The 17,222-nt window shown below is 36.5% G+C and overlaps 1 protein-coding gene across 14 annotated transcripts in view; it reads right to left on the bottom strand.

The window, feature by feature from the left end:
- Positions 1-17,222, bottom strand: part of CD44 (CD44 molecule (IN blood group)) — an 87,143-nt gene that overhangs the window by 14,155 nt on the left and 55,766 nt on the right. For 12 of the 14 annotated variants that reach the window (XM_077114395.1, XM_077114394.1, XM_077114397.1 and 9 more), the window contains 6 exons: positions 14,545-14,673; positions 13,024-13,161; positions 10,291-10,392; positions 8,451-8,540; positions 7,383-7,589; positions 669-734 (listed from right to left, as the gene is read on the bottom strand). In XM_077114395.1, the coding sequence (XP_076970510.1) occupies positions 669-734; positions 7,383-7,589; positions 8,451-8,540; positions 10,291-10,392; positions 13,024-13,161; positions 14,545-14,673 (732 nt within the window). The remainder of the gene's footprint in view (positions 1-668; positions 735-7,382; positions 7,590-8,450; positions 8,541-10,290; positions 10,393-13,023; positions 13,162-14,544; positions 14,674-17,222) is intronic. The other 2 variants (XM_077114406.1, XM_077114407.1) reach the window with 2 other exon arrangements.

The following is a 17,222-nucleotide window of genomic DNA, read 5'->3' as shown; positions in this document are numbered from 1 at the left end:
GACTATTCTCGACCCAGAGAAATCACAGTTTCATATGTTCCAACCTAATACATGTGAAATATTTAGAACAGTGCCTTGGTACACTATAAGTTTTCAAAACGTAGTAGCTATTATTACCATGTGCCAGGGATGAGGCTAAACACTTTACATGTATTCTATTATTTTGTCTTTTTAAAACAATGGCCTGTGACAATTGTTTTCATCCCAATTTTATTGGTTAGGAAACTGAGTCTCAAATCTTTTAAGCATCTTGTCCTGTTAATATGTGAAGGTGCTTGAGGCCATTTTTACTCCAAAACCCATGTTTGTAGTCACTCTATAAAAAATGTTAAGCAATGTTGAATTGAGACCCTATTTGAATTCTTTCTGATCTTTTCAGAAGACTTTTTACAGAGTAGTAGTTTTCAAAGTGTAGTCCCTGTCTCAGCAATATCGGCACCACGAGGGAACTTAGAAATACAAATGCTTTGGTTCTATCCTAGACCTATTGAGTCAGAAATTCTAACAGTGGGGCCCAGAAATGTAACTTAATAAGCCCTCTTGGTGGTTCTGATGCATGCTAAAAAAAGTTCGAGAACCATTTTTATAGAGTCACAAACTCATACTTCATTAATAACCAGCAGATTCAATGACTATAACAGTAAATGAGAAACAGGGCTCAAACTCACCAGCTGATTCAGATCCATGAGTGGTATGGGCCCTCCCACTGGAATCCATGGATGAGTCTTGGTCTCCTGTAAGGAGCAATTAGAAAAAGTTTAGTACTGTGTATTTCTAGTTACATGGCCTTCCGCATTTTCTCATATTTGCATGTTCATGTAGCCCCTCAAAGTTTATAGTTTTTTCAAGGTAACCAAAAAAATGATGGCAAAAGAGCATTGAATGATTCTGTGATATTCATTTCTAATTGCCAAATTCACTGATGGGTCGGCTAGAATTTTAATCAAAATTAAGGAAACTGGAACATTAAGGAAAGCGGCCATCAGAGGTTACCAGAAGAAGTGTGATATTGGTAGAAATCCACGAACTGTGGCCATAAATATGGTCACAAAAATATCAAGATGTCCTTGAAGGTCTGGACACTGTATCTTTAAAAGATGACCATATGTTTTGGATTACGAGAAATGTGATCACTGGGTTGGGTGTATTCTGGAGTTTAGGGACTGACGCATTTCAAAAGATTTCTCTTAGGTAGGAAATAGAAAAGGTTTTGGTCGCATTTAAGGATCATGGGTTGAATTACATAAAAATTCAAAGAGAAAAGTCAACTTATTATAGAAAAAGACTGAAAATAAATGTAAGAGAAATGGGGAGATGATAGATAACATGAATAATGTGTACATGTTTTAGGATGAGTTTCAAATAATAAGAGTTTTCAAAGATTAAATCTGTGTTTTCAACACCATTAGTTAATATAATCCCATTGCCTCAAGCATCCTTCACCAGAGTATTTGATATTGAGACAAGCTTATGAATTGCTAAAATCTGAATCCATAGGTCAAACCTTGGATTCAGCATATGGAAACTCCCTCCCTTCTCTTCCAACACTCTCCTCCCCCTTACATACATTTTCCAAAACTATATTGGAATCTTCAAAACAAAAGCACAGGTCCTTGGTTTTGTAAAATGGCTATAGTATTCCATTATGAAAGCACCTGTAAGGATTGCACAGTAATCCAATCACCACAATATCCTTGATTAGAGAAGGCTGAGGTAGGTGACCTGTACTCTCATGTAAACATATTAAAGAGACAGATTGGTTTGTTCCTTGCCTGATGGTTGGCAATAATTGAAAACAGGATTTACTAAAATGCCAACACCAATATCCTGTTACCAACATCCCCATCCCCATCATTAGTCACCACATGTTTTAGTTCTTAACAAAAAATATGAAGACTGAGAAAAACATATGGGCAGAAAAGATCCTTATATGAATGTTCCAGGAAAAAAAATCAATGATCAGAAAGAATCAGATCACTTACTAATCATTTATTCCACAGAGAACCATGGAATGTCTGTAGAATATAGAATGTAGAAAGATTCAGCATGTACGAATGTCGATTTTGGAGAAATCATTTTATTTAATGATAATTAAGCCATGGAAACCTCGCAGGATACTGTACCTATTGAAATTGCAATTTAAAATTTAAATTCAGAGGAACTGGGGGAAAATGGCAGAGTAGGAAGCTCAAAGAATCATCCCTCCATCAGAACAACAATTAAGCAGCCAAAAACTGCCTGAACTGACTACTTTGAAACTCCAGAGTCCAGGAGTACAGTATCCAGGGAAGAGTGGGAGGAAATTACAGTAAATGCCAATACAATGCTCTCTCTGCATGGCTGTTACCGGTGCCCATCCCCCACTTGCACAGCAGACTGCAGCGGGGACTGGCCCTGGCCTACTTTGTTAGTGACAGAAAGGGACATAAAAAAATCCACGTCCCCAAGATCCAGGGATGGGGAGTAGGAGGGGACGAGTCATGAGCCAATGGCTCATCACATCTTTTGATTAGCTACTTTGGATCTCTGGGGCTTGGCTCTGAGGGCATTGTTCTAACCCACCACTGACAAAGGCAGGGGAGCAGACTTAAAGTGTGCTTTCTCATAGCTGCAGAGGGGAGCTGAAGGGCTGCATGGGCTGGGAGGAGGCTCAGTCAAGAAAGCAGAGCTTTGGGGGCTGTGGAAGAAGCTCTTGGTACTTCTCTCGGCTTTTCCCTCTCTCAGTCCCTCCCCAGGACAATCTAAAGCCACTGCACCTCCCTTTGTGGGTCCCTGGCCCTTTTTTTTTGGCTGGGAAAGACTGAAATAAAAAGCATCTAAATTGGAAAGAAAGAAGGAAAACCTTCCCTATTTGCAGATGATAGGATCCTATATACAGAAAATCCTGAGAAACTCCACAGCAAAGTTCCTAGAGCTAATAAATGAATTCAGCAAAATGGTGGGGTACAAAATGAATACACAAAAATCAGCAGTTTCTACATACAAGTAATGGACAATCAGAAAAAGAAGTTAAAAAAAAAAGGTCCATTTACAATAGCAACTAAAAATCAAATATCCAGGAATAATATTATTATAACTTATTATAACTAAGGATGCAAAGGACTTGTATTCAGCAAACTATAAAACATTGCTAAAAGAAACCTAAATATATGGAAAGACATTCTATGTTCATGGGTTGGAAGACTAAATATTGTTAAGATGTCAATTCTAACAGATTCAACAAAATCCCAATAAAAATTCCAACAATATCTTTTGCAGAAATAGAAGAGCCAATCATCAATTTTTTTTATGGAAGGGTAAGAGCCCTGAATAGAAAAAGCCATTTTAAAAAAGAACAAAATTGAACAACTTACTCCTCCTGATCTTAAAACATATTACAAAATCACAATAATCAAAACAGCATGGTACTGGAACAAGGACAGGAATATAGACCAATGAAATCAAATCTCACATTTATGGCCAGCTGCATTTTGACAAGGGGGCAAAGACCATGCAATTGGGAAAGAAGAGTCTCTTCAACAAATGTTGCTAGGAAAACTGGATTTCCTTTTGCAAACGAATGATGCTGAAGCACTACCTCAGATTATATACAACAATTAACTCCACATGGATCAAATACCTAAATATAAGAGCCAGAATTATATCACTTCTAGAAAAATACATAAGGCAGCAACTTCAGACCTTATATTAGTCAATGGTTTTTTAGGCTTTACACCTAAAGCACAAGCAACAAGGGGGAAAAATACATAAATGGGACCTTAAAATTCAAAGCACTTGTGCATCAAGGGACTTTATCATGAAGGTAGAATCACAAACTAAACAATAGGAGAAAATATTTGTAAACCACACATCTGATAAGCATTTAATATCCAGAATATATAAAGAAATCCTACAACTCAACAAGAAAAAAAACAAACAACCCAATTAAAAATGAGCAAAATACTTAAATAGATATTTCTCCAAAGAAGATATATAAATGGCTAAAAAGCTCATGGAAAGATGTTCAACATCATTAGCCATTAGGGCAATGCAAATCAAAACCACAATGTGGTACCATTTCACATCCACTAGAATGGCTACTTTTAAAAAAATGGAAAATAACAGGTGTTGGAGAGGATCTGGAGAAATTGGGACACTCATTAACTGTTGGTGGGAATGTAAAACGTTATAGCCAATGTGGGAAATGGTTTGGCAATGCCTCAAAAAGTTAAGGTAGAATTACCATGTGACCCAGAAATCCCACTTGTAGGTATATGCCCCGGAGAATTGAAAGTAGGGACTTGAACAGATATTTGCACACCATTGTTCACAGCAGCATTATTCACAATTGCCAGAAGATGGAAGCAACCCAAGTGTCCATCAAACCGATGAATGAATAACTAAAACGTGGTATATACACACAATGGAATATTATTCAGTTGTAGAAAATAATGAACTTCTGATAAATATGACAACCTTGAAGACATCAGTCTGAGTGAAATAAGCCAGACACAAAAAGACAAATATTGTATGATTTCACTGACAAGAAATAATTAGAATAAGCAAACTCATAGAGTTAGAATCTAGAATATAGGTTACTCGGGGATTGGAGTGGGGGTAGGAAATAGGGAGTTAAGGCTTAAAATGTACAGAGTTTCTATGGGGGTGATGACAAATTTCAGAAATGGATGGTGGCTATGGTAGCACATTGTGAACGTAATTAATAACACTGCACTATATATACGTACATGTGTTTAAAAGGGGGACATTTTAGGTTGTATATTTGTTACTAGAATAAAAATTATTAAAAAGTTAAATGCACTACATTGCACACAGATCTTGTTTTGCCAAGACATACTAGGCAATGCTTTAAGATTACCTGAATTTGCCCCAGCAGAGTGCTAAACATGGTCATTGGAAATTTTATTATTTGAGCGGAACATCATGCTGATAAACACTAAGAGGTGTAGGAGGTTTTATCTTGCCAATATTACCAGAATCAGCATTTTAAAAAACTGCTTTCCCTGAAGCCCTGGGGTGACAGCCCAGTGGAAGGAGGCTGAGTATGTGGAATTCTGGTTTTTCTGTCTCCACATCAGTCAGAGCATCACAACTGTCATCTGCTTTGTATATTCATTCCCATGAGATATCTTATGCTTATTTTTTTTAGAAAAATGGGTTTCTACTACAAAAATTATAAATATTTAAAGTTACTAGTCTTTAAAAATTCCAGTTCCCTTTTCTTCAGTTTTAGTTAATTAATGCAAATGGAGCAAGAAGAAAAGCAAAAGCAGAGAGGACTGTTTGAGGGGAAAAAAAGTCTCATTCTGGGCCCACATGTCAAACTTAATGGAATAAGTCATCTTAAGTCATCTCTTTGCTATTACAAAAGAGAAATGGTACCTATTCATCACTGAGATGCTAAATCAAAAACTTCCAAAAGTGCAACATTGCAGAAGGGTTGGGGAGTGCGGGCTTGGTTTAAAATTCTTTCTATTGGGCTCAGAGATTAGAAATGGTGGGCACAGAAGAAATGTTGTAGAATATGCCACATTTGTTCTGAGAGAATTTCCCAATTAAAAATATTTTTCCCAATAATACCTTTGCAACTGTAACCACAATAACCAAATCATTATTACAATATGGATAGGGGTAATAGAATAAGATCTAACTGCCAGATTTCAGTAAGTAAAAGAAAATGTTCTGGAGATCTACAGAAAAGTTTTTCTGGATTTATACTTGAGACAAATTAAGTAATTGTGGCATATTTTCCAAAATTCAATGCATTTGAAGTTGTTCATAATTTTAGGATATTATGAAAATGAAGGCATTCTTTTAAGCCCCAATAGAAAAAAGCAAACACAGCTGCAAAAATGCAGTGACACCATCTAGTGCTATTCCTGTTTTTATGATGACTTTTGAAGCAAACAAATACAATTATATTCTACTTGGATAAATCTGGTTCTCCCTAAATTTATAAGTTTACTGATAAAGAAAGCTAGCATTATAACAATTAGATTGGAAGATGGTGAAAATGTAAGCTTGTGTTTAATGAAATTACATTATTTTGCAAACATATTTTAGAGAGAATTATGTTTTGTAGGATGTTTAAAGACTGTATCAATGATCTTTCTGGTAACTTAAGGTATGCAAATATGTAAAGTACACAGGATATGCTTTGTTAAAGAAAGATGTGTAGTTTTGTCCTCAAGAATGTGTAGGTCAAAGCCTGGGTGAATATGAAAGGTTGTGGAAGTTTGTCATAGTCAATGCTGACCAAAATTTGATACACTTGTCTAAGGGAATGTAGTTTCATACCAAAGTAAAATGTCTAGTTTTAGTGTGTAAGTGAAGCTCTGAATGGATATGGAAAGTTGTTGAAAGGTTGTGAAAGTGAATTGTTTGTTGTAGTCAATACTGACCAAACATTTGAAAGCCTTCTTTATAAAATTCTGTTAGAGCTTTTGTGTCAAACTATATATTCACAGAAAACTGGAGTTTAGTTTTCTCTCTGCTAAAATAATGCGAATTGTTATTCTGCTTTTAATTAAATGTTCTAAAAAGTTTTTCTAAACCATCTGAGTATTCTGTTGTAGACAAAGATTCTATGTCATTCCAAAATAATATCCTTGTTTATGTTTATGTTGCCCTTATCATACTTTATTTTAGAAGACAAGTCTTGTTGCTTTTAAAGGAACTAAGTCTTTTCTTACAATCATATTACTCCTATTTTTCAACCTGAAAAACTTTTGACATTTTCCCCTCCTGAAATCAAGCCTGAAGGATTCTTTTATTTCAAATTCATGTAAAAGATTTGTTCTTCCAAGTTGTAAAAGTGAGGGTGCTAAAAATGGTTGAAGATATTGTATGAAGAGTGATTGGGAAGTGTTGTCAAAATCAAAAAGGATTATTTAACCCTTAAAAACAAGTGCATCATAACTAACAGATTTATCCACCCACCCTTCACCAAAAGTTAAATTCATCAATCCATCTCCAGTAAAAGATCATTTCAGAGGAAGAGTATTAGAATATGGAGATTATTCACAACATTGGGTAAAGCCTTACTAAATAGGCAGCATATATTAGTTGAATCAAATGATAATTAACTATTTTGACCTATAAGATATCCATTTCATATGGTTTAACTTGATATGTCACAAGATGAGGAATAGAGCAAAGAAAGAAATTCCACTGTAACAACTAAGGAACAAAAAGAAATGGAAATTACAGTGGCAAATGGAAGCATTATTCTATAATATTTCATTCCAAGTTTACTTGAACCAGTGTTGAAGACCATTCCCATACACAAACTAGTTTAATCACAGTCTAGACAGAAAATTCCTCCTGTAATATGAAAGTATGTGTTGTTTCTCCATGTAGAGAAAGCAAACCAGCCAATTTACCTGAGAAGGAACGATCAACATTAAAGTTGGAACCTCCAAAAACATTAACTTCAGTAACTTCAGGTGACCCAGTCATAGCAGTGGTCAATGGGATGAGAGTTTTGTTTTCCTTTGTGTCAGGGGAATGAGGAATATAACCTTCCTCTGAAGTAGTTGAATCTTCAGAAAGATTTCCGCCTCTTCTTCCACCTCTGCCATCATTCCTATCTGCATGGAGGTGGAATAAATGGTAAATCCACATTTTTAAAACCACTCCCCACTGTGTGCTTGTCTTCAGTACATGCAATTTCTGCAAAAGCTTCCCTTCTTGTTATCCGTGAACAAGGAGAAAAAGACAGTGAAGCTTTTTGTATAGTTGAACAGAATTAAAACTTTGCAATCAACATCAGCTGGACATGAGGCAACAAAAGAAATGTTGGTGATCCTAATACCCAGCAGAGGTATTAGTTTCAACACCTGCCTGGATTGGTAAGATAAGGTTTATGTCACTACAACTATAACCCTTAAACCAAACCAGTTACCAACCACATAAACATGCATTCTTTCTCAATTGGATTCACTTTTGATGAGGCAGAGAAAATACACCACTGATTGAAAAGTAAAATTATGTTGCTATAATCAGAATAGCAAATGCACTAGTTCAAAGGCCAGAGGGTACCAATTTCCTTTGCCAGAAGATACTGCTTCTTAACTGCCAGCTCAGCGGATTTCTGGTCCAGAGGACAAATAGAAAATAATATAGTTAATGCAAGAAGGATAGATAGTGATTACTTTATTCTTTTAGACCAATTGTAAGTCACAAACAATCCAATATTCTTAAACCAAGTCACTAACTCAAGAGTTTAAGAAAGCTGACCTTTAAGATTAAGAAATATAGTTTGCACCTACAGTGGCTTCCAAGAGGTCTACAAAGCAGGAAAAATCAGAGGACCATCACCAGATGCACCTTCTAATAAAAACTAAAAGCATAACAGCAGCCAAATGCTATACCTTCACCAATGGCACTGTAAAGCATAATTTACTGATTATTCTCAAGAGCTGAAGCCAACTGAGCTTTATAATCCTTACTGCTAGATGTTGGAGTAGGAGCTGTTGGATGGTCTTTATCTTCTTCCAAGTCACCATGTGCTGTAGAGAAGCTCTGAGAATGACTCTGCTCTGTTTCAATGAGGGATAAATCCAGCATTAATTTGGAGCCATGATACAAATCCTATATTATCTTTTAATAGAGTCATAGAAGTCCCCAGAATGGATAGGTACAAAGGAAGAGCAAAGTTTGTGCACAATATTCTCCTTTGATTGATAAATATGTACAAAATAATTCTCTGTCACCTTCAATATAATCATAAAAAGTAAAGTACCAAGGTGAAGCTTGACCCAAAACTTTGTCCATACTTTGCCCATCCTTTCCCAGTGTAGCACTGCTCCCAGCCACTCAAGAAAACAAGAGAATGTAGAAACATGGAGAAGGAATGCATGACCCCAAGTATTTTATCAACAATCAAAAGCACCTGACTGTGACCAGAAAGCGTGACTGTAATGAACATAAATATCATGACAGCATGTAGGATTCCTGTAGCCACAAAGGAGGAAGAAGCTCAGATAGAATAACCTGCTCAGGTAACTCAGATCATATTTATATAAGGAAGCTCTTAACTTATTTATAAAGAATATAAAATTAAAGTTACTGTTTTATTCTATTATTAGGTTTTTAGCTTATCCATGGATAGGGATTCTCATCACTGCCCCAAGGAAATGTTTGCCTGGGCAAACACAGGGCTCTCAGTGACATATAACAATTTGAGGTTGAACCACTGCCCATATCTGAAATCACTTTCTTTTGCATTCATGTTTTTTGTTTTCTTCTAAGAAAGGCACTAACCTCTGAGTTACAGGTGCAAGTGCTCCATAAAGCACACCCATGACCATATCCACCACCAAATGAATATTAAACCAGAAGACAGACATTCACCAAACCCCAAACCCAACATTGGAATAAAAGTCAACAGTGATATAAAATGGAATTCAAGTTCCTCCGGTGGCTGAGACCATTCTTAGGCTTACTTGCATCTCTTTTGAGACATAACACTGTGCAATCTACATTGTTCATATAACCAACACATGTTGCTGAGTTTTCCATTTTACCTAAAAGGGCCCACATAAGGGACTCTGCCTATTATGGGTGGCAAGCAGTAAAATGAGGCAGATGGCCCTCTTAATTCTGGATTCCTTTCATATTCTGCTAAGAAAGTATGAATGACTTCAGGTTGATCTCACCTAGGCTATCCCGGCACATAAGTAGAAATTAAGGCTGCTAGAAATCTAACATTACTTTCTACCAGATGTTTAGTGATACTAAAAGACATTAGTAAATGCTCCTTTTTTTGTTCCAGGGATGCTCCTGCCTTCATCAATTTATTAGCAGTATGCTTTCTCTGTGTGCTTAGCTGATTTCCCTCCTCCCTATGATTATTTGGCCCCAAAAATAACTTTTCATGACCATTAAAGTCATGCTATGCCTCCTCTGCCTTGATTTAGAGAGAGCTGGAAATCATAAGGAGATGGTCAGTTAAAATATGGACGAACCACTGTCCTAGCAGTGGTATTGGGTTTCATTGACACAACTACTTAGAGGAGAAAAGTTGAGTTGGAGTCCCACATCCTTTTCAAAAAACAAACAAAAAAAACCACCTAAATGCATTGAACTTAGAAGTAGTGGGAATGAAGGTAATTCAGGTTTAAAGAACTCCACCAAGAAAACAGACAATTAAGACAGCTTCAAAGTGAGTGGAGCCACACAGTATTCAAGGCACCATTCCACCATCAAACTCTGACATCGTGGCCAATCTGAGTAAGAGCTCAAGCAGGAATATAGGCAAAGAAAGGAGTTGAGCATCATTATCCTTACGAGTTGTCATTGTAAAAGGTCTTGTCCTGTCCAAGTCTTCCAGAAAATCTATGTTTGGATCTGCAGTAGCCTGAAGCATTGTACTATGACTGGAATCTGTATCTGAAGGAATTAAATTGGTGTTATTGTTTGATTTCCTAAACCATTACCTGAGGGTGCTTTATAGTCTACAGATGAATTATTTATATATTCAACCTAGATAAGAAGAATGAAAGCACCTACTGATTCCTATCTCCAGAATTGGAATAGATAATTGTTTCTTCAAAATGGCATAAGAAAAGATAACTGGCTTTCATTTAAGGGGTGACTTGCATAAAAACTACAATTTTTGTTTGTTTTGCTGATTCTGAAAGGATGCCTTAATGACCCTAAAGTGATCACATAAAACCTCACAGAGACAGAAATGTGACCCATGTGTGACTTGTCCCATTCCATTCACATTTCCTTACCTATAGGCCCATGTAATCTGACACATGGGGACAAAACAAAGGGTACCAGTTTAGGTACTATTTTGTTACATCCCCCTTATCTGGCAAATAAACTTATTTAACAGTTCTCTTTCCTCAGTTAGTCCTCTTTCTTTTTACAACGCATATGTGCAAATAAAAACATAAAATCATCATCCAATTCTACCTGAATGCAGGCACAGGAAGTACATACTGGTGAGAAATAAGAAGCAGTGGATGTCACTGAACCATTCTCCCTTGTAGACACAAGTATGAGGTGTCTTTGGAATTTATGTGTACAATTTGAATGGTGCAGAAGAGATTTCATTGAAATATTTATAAATTCTCTTTTTAATAGTTATCATTTCCATTCTACCTAAATAACAATTCCTAAGTGAAAGAGAAGCCAAACAATTCATAAATACCCTCAATATTGCTGACTCTTTAATTGAGTCAAAGTCCACCCGCCCTTCTGCCCCTGATGAGATTTAATAAGTTCCAAATGACTCCAGGGGGTATTACTGGAATACTAGGCACCCAGATTGGCATTGAAGCCTTTATATGCATAAAGAAAACAGACTCAAGATCTTTGTAGGACAAAAATGAAGAAATGCCACCTAACCCAAAACAATGCCCCAATTGGATATCTTCCCAGAAAAAGTCCTGCCTGTTGAAGGTATAACAGTCTTTAGACACTGTCGTTCATCGTTCCTTGTAAATGTAGAATCTTTTAAGAGATGTTACAACCATTCTATGATTGGAACCATCATATTGTTCATGACAATATGTAGTAATCTCTTCCTCTTCTTCAGTATGGGGGTTTAATATTGAATCTGCAGTTCTTTTACTGGCTTGGTTTTCCACCATAGATACCATTGGAGCCTCCAGAAGTCATGTGCATAAATGTGTGTGCTGGGTTTGCATGTGGCCCCAGCCCAGTCATTTCAACTCATCTTCCTTTTTGCCATACAATGGACCTGTCAAATGGATCCACTCTCTTCTAACAAATTCGTTCTTTGGCTTCCCCTTCCTTTATGCCTTTCCTCACATGAGCCCCCTTTCTAGGGAACCTTGGCCCCACTTCCTCTTTCCTATCTAGATTCCTTTTTTCTATTTTTGAAAAACCAGATTGCATCACTTTTCTCTGATGTTCTGGAAGGGAGGCCACTGAATTCCTTTTGTGCTTATTGTTGGCAACATTCATTTGACACCTGGTAGTTACTACTTTTTATAGACATATTCTGATGCTAAATATCTTCTTTTCCCAGATAAATGTTCAGTTCTGTAAGAGCATGGACTATGCATTGTACATCTTTGTGTCTTCCTCATGCCTTGCACATTAGATCTTTAACACATGTTGTAGCTTAGGGGTATCTGATCACTAATATTTGGATAAGACATGGTTAGGGTGTTCTAAAGAAAGTAAATTATATAAACTGTTGGATTTATTTTTGGACATAACTTTATGGTTATTCAATACCAAGAGACATACTCATTGTCCTGTTCGAACTCATTTCAGTAAGTTTCGTGTCATGTATATTCTTGGCAATTTGGATCCAGATAATATGTTCAATGCTATGACTAAACACTTGCATCCCCATATTGGTTATTTTGGCTTATGTCCCAGAAGTTACATTTCTGTGATCCGGACATTTTGTTAAATTAAAAAGGCTTGAGTAACTCTATTCATAGGTATAGCCATGGACAGTGACTCTTCAGCTTATCAAAGACTAAGAAAAGGGGGGCACAAACTGCTACCAACTCCTGAAGATTCTCCCAGGAAAGCTCTCTTCTGTTATGATAAAGGCAGGATTTCTTTTAAATATAAAAATTGATCAAATAACATCACAATCTTCCATTTTTATGTTTGGAATGACTGTCTCAAATTTTTTACCTCTCAAATTTCTCTACCACAGACAAGGTTAAATCTTTGGGTCTCAATGGACATAGTCACTGAGTTCATCACTTTGCTCTATTTAAAAAATTGCAGTTAGAAGTAAGTGGGGAAGAAATTTTGGGAATGTCTCTTTCTCGGAAGAATGATATCAACTCCCTTCATTCCAGAACTAAGTCTTCTATAACCTTTCTGCCAAATTCTTCACTCTCAGCCTACAACTTCTCTATTCCAATGAATGTACATATTACTCCCACCAAGAAAACTAAATTTTAAAGAAACTTTAAGTTCCACAAGAAAGTAGACTATTCTAAAGCCAAGGGCAGATGTCTGAGAAAATCGCCATTAGTGACATTGAATGCACAGTATACATAAAAGCTCAGAGGCTATTACCCATCCTTCCTTCTGTTTGATGACCTTGTCCCATTGGATGTGAGATTGGGTCGAAGAAATCAGTCCAGGAACGGTCCACTTGACTCTGCGTTGTCATTCTTTGACTTGGAGGGCTATCATGAGCTGAAGCTGTTGTGACTATGCAGTTCAAAGAATTGTCAAAGTGTTAATTTACATTTGGTTAGGGATATATATATATATTTTAAATCAGTCTTTAGTCAAAACAATGAAACCATCTATCCTGGTATGGAGGGTGAGGAGATTGCATAAGTGTAGAATGTTTTAGCTTGTTTGGGTTCATTCATGCTCATTTTCTTAGCAACCAGCATGCAAGCTGAAGAACACAAAAGCATTAATAACTTCAGCAGAGGATAAAGGATGAGTTTCAGCCATCAAGTGAAGATGAAGGAGAAGTATTTTGTGACCCATACCATGTTGCCACAGACCCCCAAAGGAAAAGTATAAGAGGCAAGAAAGTATGACGTTCTAGAGAATCGCATCATAGAGAAATGCACATGGGGTTGGGAGGAATCAAGTAACACCTTCCCATGTGATAAACATGAAAGTAAAAGCCATTCATTTCCAAAGCATGAATGGAATTCATTAGAAGCATTACCTTCTAACAATGGGATTTATGGCGATAAGTGACATATGAGAAAGCAGCATGTGCCATTGCTTCATTCTGAGCCAAAAGAGAAGTATTGGTGGAAAAATTTATGTAAATAGCCCCTAGGCAACAACCACACCACAAGGCAAGTAACAGAATCCACTGCTCTCTCAGGAATGCGTTCAGAAGTTGCCCACAGGGGAAGAACATTATGCATCATATTCTATATTGCCAATGGAAACATGAAAATAAGTGAGAATATGAAACTCACATTCTTCAATAAGATAGGATGCATTTCAATATCCCACAGATTAAACAGATAAAAGAATCATACGTAGGAACCAAACTATCCAGCATTACTTAGAAATGATGACTTAAAGATTCAAAAAGAGAGAAGATGTCTTTTATGTGACTCTAAGAAAAACAGCATTATACACTCAAGGAGAAATCATTAAAAAGACATGACAAAAGGGCCAAATGTTAAATGATATCAGGTGGGTGTCACTTTTCTTAAAATGTTTGATTTCTTCAAATACTAAGATCTCAATTAAATGCTTTCTCTTAAGCTTAATCCTTTATAGGATCATGTTGAAAAGCCTGGACCACAGAGTAGACCCCATTACAAAATAAAAGGGAGTATTTGCAAGACCTGGGTCTTGCTACAATTTCACTAGGGGATGCCCAAAACTAGATTTGAAAGTGACATACTCAAAGATATAGTCCCTGTGTCTCCTTTTTGTGTTTATATGCATTCCCATTCAGATGATTTGTTATCAGCAATTAAGGGTTGACTTTATGTTGAATGCAAAATAATTTATCAAGGAACATTAACATCTTGTGACAACTCCTTCAAGACTGGCCTTTTGTTCAATGTCCAGTACTCAACCCAAGTTTGTTTGTTAAACATCCATTACCAGCTGTCCCTGTTGTTGAATGAAAATCCTCTTTTGGAGTTTGGGGATATTCCCCAGGCCATCCATGCTCAAGCCACTGCTCTTTCTGGGTAGTTGTTTCTTCAGCAGTTCTACTAGGGGTTGCCTGGGCTGTGAGAAGAATGTCAAGTGTGAGCCATCATTGTCCAATTTCATCACCAACAGATGCTACACACCTTTCTACTTTAAGGGTACATATACTAGGTAGAGAAGGCCAAAAGGGAAAGCAACAAGAGGAAGGCACTGTTATTCTGAAAAGGATATTAGAAATCAAATAGACCAATTCTTTAATTTTTCAGATGGGAAAACTGGGGCTTGGAGAAGTTCCGGTTTTCTCAAATCATGTAGCCAGACTGGTAGACCCCAGTCTCACATATTCTGTCAAAGAGTACTGCTTTTCTTTTTTCCATAAAGAATTAAGCTCTTGGTACCATGATATGGGGCAGGAATATGTCATATAACAATGTATGGTAAGATTGGCATAGCAGGGAATCTTTTTAGATGGTGGCCATGCAACCCATAATTCCAGGTACTGAAAATGCACCAGTGTGAATCTGCCCAACCTAGAAGGTGTTGGGACAGCTGGGATGCTACTCCACCGATACATTACATGGTTATGTCTATGTGGCATCTAATTAAAATTACTAAAATTACTTTTTAACAAAATTAACCCCATGGAAGAAAAACCATTCCAGCCATATTTGGCATTATATAAACAAGGACAATATGCTGCAAGCTTGAAATTTTAACCACTCATTGTTATGATTGTCAATGTCTCTGGTTTTAAAAAGGAAAAAAAAAACCATGAAATAAAATTCCATCAATGTACCTATAGGATAAATTGAAAAGCACTGACATTTTAATCTGTAGCAAATAATAGAAAATTTCTAGTTCATCAAGAAAATGAGAGCCTATAAACTTGGCAAGTTAAAGTATTTTTTGCAAATTGTAAAATTGGGTGTATTTCGTTATCTTGGAAAGTTATATACATATGATTTGATGGTAGCAAAGACATTTTAGAATAAAACTTATTGTCGTCATTTTACTCTTGAGAGAAAGCATTGGTCAAAGCATTCCTGAGGTCAACTGGTTATGCCCAGGATATGGGGGTGGGGTGGGGGGAACAGCCAATATCATAAGGTTTACGTCCTGCTGACTAAATCACTACCTCCCAACAAATAATTAAGTTAGAAAAACCACTGAGTGTAATATCAAAAATAAAAGTTGACCTAAAACATGGAGTGCTAAACTACTCAAAATAAAAAAAGGAAAAAGGAAAGGAACACACACACACACAGACACACAGACACACACACAAATACCAACCCTATACTCCTTTTCTCACAACTTTTATAAACATAATGATCCTCTTAAATACCCACTAACCCTTAGTATTCTTGCAGTACAAATTGTAAGAAAGGGTTAGGAGAGTATAGGATTTCCATCACAACCTGTGGAGATTGACTCTCCCTAAGAGTTGTAATGTTCAATTTATAAAGCCTATAGGCAGCCAATCAGAATCACTTTAAGTTCTGCAAGTATTGATAAGAGAATTGTTGCATTTATTGCTGCTTGATAACAAGGCTCATTAATTCCAAGCTTTTTACATGGCTTTCTCCTTTTTAAATACAGACTACCTAAAATAATTTCTAAGATACACTGTTAGAATTCAAAGTGGACTGGCACTGAATACTATTCTGAAAAAAATTTCTGCTTCCTCTCTATTTCCTTATTCTATCAAACGACTCCTTTGTTAACTCAGATCATAATCATTAGGCATATATCAATTCTCTTGAGGAAATAATGAGATATAGGCTTCTTGGATGCATTCAGTACAATGCCCAGGACTTAGTAATCTATGTCCTGTCTGATGTCTGAAATAAACTTTTGTTGCCTGAAGACATCCTCAAACCATGGTTTTACAAACCTTTTTGGCCTTTCCCTTTGGTTTCTAAGTGGCTGTTTTTCACATTTTTCCTCCAGGATTGTTCAGGGCTGACAGATGTTGGGTGAACATAGTTGTAAAATGTTACAAGTTGTTACCCCAAATAAAAGTTCTTTTGTTTCAAATAAGGTAGGCATATCTCATAGGGATAGAAGAAGGAAGAAGAACACATTTCTTTTTTTTTTTTCAATCCTGTCCTCATAGTCCAGTGCTGAGATTTGAGATTTGAGAACCTGAGATGTTTGTACATAAGTAGAAGTAACAGTAAGAGCATCGAAGTCCTCCCCAAGTTTCTAAGTGTTAAAAGATAGAAAAGAACAGTCATAGAATTAAAATATAAATCATCTAAGCTACTTGTTTGCCTCCAAAGAGACAAGGGATACCTTAATACAAAACAATGAGGACCACATTGTAAAAAAGAAACTGGATTCATCGAAGATCTTTATAGAAGATAGGGATTCAAAAGAACATTTCACTTGTCAAGCTTTCTTTCCATATCCCACACTGAGAACCCAAAGAACAGACTCTTGGCCATACATTTCCACAAGCACACACAAATCGTCAAAATGGAAACTCAAGAACTCTTTAACACGAAAACCATATCCAAAATCTACTTTTTAAACATTTTGGCCTTTTGGGTAACCTCACAATTTAGCATTTTCTTTCCAATTTCTAAAAATTGGGTGTAGAATTGGCAGTTTCCCCAGCTCTAGAA

Source organism: Tamandua tetradactyla, chromosome 8, assembly GCF_023851605.1.
Source record: "Tamandua tetradactyla isolate mTamTet1 chromosome 8, mTamTet1.pri, whole genome shotgun sequence".
Lineage (NCBI taxonomy): Eukaryota > Metazoa > Chordata > Mammalia > Pilosa > Myrmecophagidae > Tamandua > Tamandua tetradactyla.
Note: the sequence above shows the minus strand (reverse complement) of the source record. Positions and strands in the feature narration are given on the sequence as shown.